Source organism: Jaculus jaculus, chromosome 9, assembly GCF_020740685.1.
Source record: "Jaculus jaculus isolate mJacJac1 chromosome 9, mJacJac1.mat.Y.cur, whole genome shotgun sequence".
Taxonomy (NCBI): Eukaryota; Metazoa; Chordata; class Mammalia; order Rodentia; family Dipodidae; genus Jaculus; species Jaculus jaculus.
The window spans coordinates 78,914,134-78,921,563 of NC_059110.1; the positions used below are offsets into that span (position 1 = coordinate 78,914,134).

The 7,430-nt window shown below is 42.6% G+C and overlaps 1 protein-coding gene across 6 annotated transcripts in view; it reads left to right on the forward strand.

Annotated features, from left to right (window-relative positions):
- The window catches only part of Kiaa0753 (KIAA0753 ortholog), a 79,323-nt gene extending 73,044 nt beyond the window's left edge, over nt 1–6,279 (forward strand). For all 6 annotated transcript variants that reach the window (XM_045158061.1, XM_045158060.1, XM_045158057.1 and 3 more), the window contains one exon: nt 4,496–6,279. In XM_045158061.1, coding sequence (XP_045013996.1) covers nt 4,496–4,613 — 118 coding nt within the window. In that variant the 3' untranslated portion in view covers nt 4,614–6,279. The remainder of the gene's footprint in view (nt 1–4,495) is intronic.
- The last annotated feature ends 1,151 nt before the right edge of the window (nt 6,280–7,430 follow it).

Here is a 7,430-nt window from a genome sequence, read left to right on the forward strand (position 1 = left end):
CCTGGGGCAGAGTGAAGAGGGTTAGAGGGAAACCCTGCCCTACCTGCCACAAGCTGTTGGAATGCACCAGAAGTCCCTTTGTGCTTCTCTCACACTTCAGCAGTGAAGCAGTGGTAAGACTATAAAGAGCAAAGCAAATATCAAAGCCAGGTAATCACTTCTGCAGTAATGACGCACTTCGTAATTTGGACCATCTTTCCCACTGAGGATAACTGTTAATAGAAAATAAGACATATGCACTTGAAGGCATCAAGACACTAGGTAATAAAGAATAACTGGGTCAGGATCCTAGAGAAGACAGGGAAGTTTGCCCACTGTGTGGCAGTGGATAGTGCATCTGAAGAGAGAAAAGTCCTTCAACAGCTTTCTCAGGTAAGAAGAAAGAGGTTGCAATCCATAGGATGCCAACATAAGGCCTTGGTGAACATTACTTTGTTGCTTTCCAGAGACCCAGGACCTTGTGCATGACAGACAAGCCCTGTACCACTGAGCTACATCCCCAGCTCTTGTGTTACTTGTGGTTGGGTCCTTGAAAGGGTGCACTGAGCAAGTTTGGGTGACCCAGATTCAGATAGGCCTTGTCAAGAACTCTGCTCAACTCTGCATTGTCTCAGTTTCTGAAGACAGAGAACTAAAAATCCAAATGTGCATCCACAGGAAAGAAAAAGAAAGAAAGAAGGAGCAAAAGAAAGAGAAAGAGAGAAAAAGAAAGAGGGAAAGAAGGGATGGGGAGAAGGCTCAGCTGATAAAGCATTTGCCTTGCTTGCAAGCATGCGGATCTATGTTGGAGCCTCAGAACCAGTGTAAAGAGGTTGGGGGGGGGGGCTGGATATGGTGGTATGTGTTTGTAATCCCAGCCTGGTGAGGCAGAGACTGACTGGCAAATCCCTGGGTCTTGCTGGCTAGCCAGTCTAACCTACTTGTACTTCATACCAATAAGAGATCCTACCTCTAAGAAGGTAGGTGGTATCTGAGGAACAGCACCCAAGATTGTCCTCTGGCCTACACATATTCATGCACTCCCCCTCTGACACACAATCAATTAATAAATAAAGAATAAACAAGATTCCTGAAGTGAGGAATGTATTGGATAGGCTCAGTAGAAAAATAGGCATAACAGAATAGAAACTCAAAGACTTGGAAGAGGGAACAAAGGAAAATATGCAGAATAATATGTGGAGACACAAAGCTGAAAAGTAAAGAGGTGAGAGAGTAAGAGGCACAGCAGATATAATAATGTAGTTGAATATATGTGGGGTTAAAGTCATAGAAGGAGAGGAGTGTAAGAAAATGAGTCAGAGACCTCCAAAGAGCTAATAGACATTAACAAAAGACATGGGGCTGGAGAGATGGCTTAATGGTTAAGATGCTTGACTGCAAAGCCCAAGGACCCATGTTTGACTCCCCACATCCAGATGCACAAGGTGATTCATGTGCATGAGGTAGGACACCCGTTTGGAGTTCAATTGCAGTGGTTGGAGGCCCTGGTGCTCCAATTCTGTCTCTCTCTCTCTCTCTTATAAAAAAAAAAGACATGAAGACACATTCAGGGGGCTCTAAAAAACCCAAGTAAAGAAAATATAGAGAAATCCATGTTTAGCCAAATCATAGTGTTATGGAAAAGATCAAAGACAGAGGAACTCATAAAGTCAATAGGAGGAAGAATGAGAATCAAAAAAGCAGTAGAAGCTGGATAGCCTGGTATGTCTTTAAAGTTTCAAAAGCTAGCAACTAGCAATGCACAATTCTAAACCTGGTGAAATATATTCCTGGAAGGAAAGCAAGGAACAAAGGCTTGACTGTAACCACCAATAGATAGCCTTCACTGGAACAAATGTTAAAGGCAGAAAGGAAACACAAAGGGAATGTCTGCAATACAGGAAGGCGCCATTTAAAAGTTACATGTTGGCCAGGCGTGGTGACACACAACTTTAACCCTAGCAGAGGTAAGAGGATTGCCATGAGTTTGAGGCCACTCTGAGACTAGGTAGTCAATTCCTTGTCAGCCTGGGCTACAAAATTGAGTTGGGAATGGTGGCTAACACACTCCTTTAGTTCTAGCGCTTGAGAGACAGATCAGATTGCTGTGAGTTTGAGGCCAGCCTGGGGCCACAGGGTAACTTCCAAGTCAGCCTGGGCTGCAATGAGACTCTGTCTTGCTTCCAAGTCCCCAAATTGTATACCTAAAAAGAAATAGAAGACAAAAGATTATCAGATTAGGTGGGGATGGGGTAGAAGAGAAGCAGATATCAATGCAAAGGTGTCTTCATTTACCTTTTTTGTATGAGTCTGATTTTGGAGCCACGTTAAATGTTTTCTCCTGTACATTCCTCTAATCAAGTCATGCTAGAGGGGTTAGACAGCAGAACTCCCTCTCTGCCTAAAGAAAACTGCTATGAGGACATACTAAGCTATGATCACAAAGTCAGTTAAGAGCTGGAGGGATGGATTAGCGGTTAAACGCTTGCCTGTGAAGCCTAAGGACCCCGGTTCGAGGCTCGGTTCCCCAGGTCCCACGTTAGCCAGATGTACAAGGGGGCGCACGCGTCTGGAGTTCGTTTGCAGAGGCTGGAAGCCCTGGCGCGCCCATTCTCTCTCTCTCCCTCTACCTGTCTTTCTCTCTGTGTCTGTCACTTCAAATAAATAAATAAAAAATTTTAAAAAAAGAAAAGTCAGTTAACATCGTGGCATGGGTTAGTAATTCTACAGCTACTTTCTTTACATTGTAAGATAGTTCAAATAAGTAAGTGCAGATTGAACAATGAAAGCAAGGTTTCAAGGGAAGGAGTAAAGTGAATCCTCTGTTGAGTTAGTTATGTGAATTCTTATAGGTGCATATGAAACAAGAGAGGTGAGGGTGTTAAGTTTCTAGAAGCAGAGTAGAAGAGGTAAGTTCACCTGGAATCCAAATTTTAGTTTCTAAATATTTTACTCCATGAAAAGATCCCAGGGCTTCCTGGAAAGGGGCTGATTCCAGAGCCCAAAATATATTGTTTCCAAAAGGGGGTGCTCTAAAGGATGATGGAGTTATGTCAAGAGGACACAGAAGCCAGCTTGAAGGGACCCCTGTTGACCAAGTCTAAGACAATAAAAATAAGTAAGAAGGTCTAGAGGTATAGCTCAGGGGTAGAGCACTAACTCCCCAGCACCACAAAAGAAAATGTGTTTGTGTATTGTAGTAACATTAAAAACCAAATCTATAATGCTGAACTGATGGATTGAATACATATAAGTAAGGGAGAAAGGAAGGTCCTTCATTATAGTGGAGTGCTAACCATTAAATGGAGAAGGAATGATGGATTCAGAAATCAGTGTTTGGGAAACCTATTATTATTGGTTCAGGAAAGGTTAATGAGAAATGGGACATTCACATGGTCTCAAATTATCTACTTATTAACTACAAAAAGAAAACAGTGACTTCACGGGGGGGGGGGGTCCTGTCAGACATTTCAAGCATTCAGAATTATCATTAATAATGGGACAAGTATATTCTGTGATCTCCTGAAGGGATACCCTATTCCAATGACATCCGTTCCAGAAATGTGTAGTATATCAGTGATTTTATGGAAGTATCAGACAAACCCATTTTGGTGCCAATTTGCAGAAAATCAGGTCTATTCTTGAAGAAATAGTAAGGTCATTGAAAAAAAAGACTGAGGATCTATTTCAAATGAAAGTAGTCTAAAGAGACATTGCAGCTAAATGCAGCCTGTGATCCTAGATTGGATTCTGGGCTAGAAAAAGTTTTCTTTTAAGGGCATTGTTTGGATAAGGTAAGATTAGATGGAAGTTTTATAGTGGTGTTAGGATTTTTAATAATTGTGCCTTGGTTGTCTAAGGGAATATGCTTGTTTCTAGGAAATACACACTGAAGAACTTGGGGCCTGTCGAGTCTGCACCTTACTCTCAGTTCAGATAAAAAAAAATTGTGTGTGTGTGTGTGTGTGTGTGTGTGTGTGTGTGTGTGTGTGTGTAGGTTTGCATGGTCTTGTGCAGAGAGCACAAATTTGGAGCACCCTGCTCCCTTTCCCAAAGAGTAGGCACACTGTGGATCTGAGCTTGGGCTGGGTTATGGTCCCCTTTGGTGTCAGCCATCTTAAGGGTGAGGTCATTTTGTCCATGGGAACTTAGGAAATCTAGGTGCTACTAAATATCTGAGAGAGCCAGGCTACTCACATTGTCTTTATTCACTAAAAGTATCTTGGCCCATCTGGACCTATGAATGGCCATAAAATTTAGAGTTGAAAGCCAGGCATGGTGGTGCACACTTTCAATCCCAGCACTCAGGAGGCAGAGGTAGGAGGATCACTGAGGGCTCAAGGCCAACCTGAGACTACAGAAGGAATTCCAGGTCAGCCTGAGCTAGAGTGAGACCCTACCTCAAAAAACAAAAACAAAACAAAACATTAGCATTGACTTGCTAGGTTTCCAGCTGGGTAAAGAGTGGTTCTCTGTATGGCTGTCCATGTCTTCAGCTGTGTTGTTTGCCTTCCAGCTTTTCAGATGAGCTGGTAGATGAAGCTTTGGGGGCTGTGGCTGCAGAACTGCAGGATATGTGTGAAGACTATGCGGAAGCCGTGTTCACCTCAGAGTTCCTGGAGCCTGCTGCATAAAGACGCCAGGTGGGGCCCTTGTGTCACCCTGGAGGAGAGATGGCACTAGCCTGTCTTAGCCCACAGGGAACCCTTATACTAGGCTTCCCACTGAAGGGAAAGACCTTACTTGGTCTTCAAGATTCTCACAGCAGTGATTCTTGAACTTTGTGATGGAATGTGTTACATTTATCAATGCCCAGGAAATGTGAAGTGATTATGATGGTACATTATTTTCAGAATTATAATGTTCCTACTGAAATAATAATGTTCATTCTTCTGGCTCTGTAGAGATCAAAATATTTTGAAAGGTAATGGATAAAGATATTTCACATGGGGATTCATACTGCTGTTGAACCCACGGTGGCATTAATTATAACCCACATGCAGTTACTGTCTGGCCTCAGCACCTTGTTCCTGTTTTCTGTCACTGGCAGTGTCCTGCTAGTTCATCTGTTCTCCTGTGTGGTCGACTCAGTGTAGAGTTTGGTGATGCTGCAGAACTCTGCTTGAGCAGCAGTGGTACGAAGAGCCCCAGCACACAGTTGTAAGGTGACTGTGCACATTTTCATCTCCTCAAAGTCACTATTGCTATGTATTGTCACATGCTGGTATAAAAAGCATTCTCTGAATCCAGAGGAAGTTTGAGGACATGAAAGGATCAGGGCTTCTCCTGTGGCCCTTGTTGTCTCCCAGGGAGCAGACGTTTCTCTTCATTGGAGGTGGGAGCAGAGCCGGTGGTTGAAGACCTCCCAGAGGGAGGGAGATATATACCTAAGAACCCTAACAGCTTGGTTCTCCCTTAGCTAAAGTCCTGGAACCAAGGGAAAAGCCTCTGGGGTTTTAGAACCCCTGAGTTAAAAAAAAGAGAAAAGGAGCTGGGTGTGGTGGCTCACTCCTTTAATCCCAGCACTTGGGAGACAGAGGTAGGAGGATTACCATGAGTTCAAGGCTACTCTGAGACTACATAGTGAATTCCAGGTCAGGCTGGCTAAAGTGAAACACTACCTCGAAAAACAAAACAAAAGGAAGAAAGAAAAGAGAGAGAGAAAGAAAGAAAGAAAAGGAGTGCGTATAAAAATAAGGTGATTATAAAAAGTTTCCCACAATTATTTGCCTCAGGTTTGGTTAAAAAAAAAAAGTGAGCCGGGCGTGGTGGCGCACGCCTTTAATCCCAGCACTCGGGAGGCAGAGGTAGGAGGATTGCCATGAGTTCAAGGCCACCCTGAGACTACAGAGTTAATTCCAGGTCAGCCTGGACCAGAGTGAGACCCTACCTCGAAAAACCAAAAAAATAAAATAAAATAAAATAAAAAAAAAAAGTGAAGAACAGAGGGCATGAGACACACCCAAGGAATAATGTGAACCCTGTTATAACATGTACAATACAGTATTGTCCAGGATTGCTTCTGAAATGCCAGACTTTCAGGTGATAATTTAAGCTGTTTGATCATACTTATTTGTGCAAAATTGATTTTCATTTAATGTTAATGTTTTTCTGCTTAATGTTATATATCCTCAGAACATAAAAGTACATTGAAGGAATTGTAGGTCTTCAGTCTGAAGAGTTGGATGTGTGCATTTGAACCAATTGAAGCATTTGTCATTGGTAGTATCAAGTCATTTGTATGGCAGTTTTTACTGTGCTAATTTTTTAAATAATAAATTGAATATTTTGAAGTATGAACATGTCTATTTGAAATAATTTACTTGCTTTTTTCCAGAGGCAAAGTGAAATGTGATTTACAGAAACCACTGAGAATACTTTTATACTTGATATGAACACAGGGACCATTTGCCATGTCAGAGAAAAAGTAATGATAATAAAAGTTAACATTTATTGAGCACATACTAGAGCATTGCTCTAAGTGCATTTCCTACATTGATTTGTCTAATGCTGTTGTTATCAGTGTGAGGCAGATAGCATCGTTATTCCCATTTTATGGATGAGTATAGAAGGGGATAATTTGGGCAAACAAGCCTGTGTCCCCATGATGCACCATGCTCATGGATTTGCTCTCTCCCATAAAGATCACTGTAGTGCTTTGAATGTGTGTTCCCACCTCTCATTGTCCCCACTTAGTAGTACTAGACATAGCCCCCCAGTGTCGGGCGTTGCTGAGCACCTCCGGCATGGGTCTGGCCCAGCCTCCCTGCCTGGTCTCAAGATCTCTCTGGCCACTGTGCACAGGTTTACACTTAGCTGGGTAAGCCTCATCCTTGCCTTCATGTCCAGGGTCTCCTTTATAACCTTAGTCTTTAGTGACCCTCAGCAGCCACATTCTCCTGAGACTCTAAGCAAACTGTAAGAAGTAAAACCTTTAGATAAAAATGAAAGTTGAGGAGCTGAAGGAATGGTTTAGCAGTTACGGCATTTGCCTGCCAAGCCAAAAGACCCAGGTTTGATTCCCCAGGATCCACGTTAGCCAGATGCACAAGGGGCCACACGCATCTGGAGTTTATCTGCATTGGCTAGAGGCCCTGGAGCACCCCTTCTCTCTCTCCCACTTTTCTCTGTCAAATAAATAAATAAATAATACAATATTTTTTTTAAGTTAAATCTTTAGAATATAAGGATTCAGCCTTATAGTCAGACTGCTAGAATTTTTGCTTTATGAACAAGGTCTTCATGAATCATTTTCAAATTTCTTTCAGTTTTCTCATAACCTATTCATATCCTCTTTTCTGAAAGAGCCATGTGTGAGTTCAGTATTTCTTGTGTTGCATGGGCTCGCCCCAATTTACAGTGTTGCTAATGTGCTGTTACCCTAGTCCTCCAACTCGGATCCAGGTTTCACTGCCCAGGTCAGAGAGGACCTCACCTGTTCATGTGTGTCC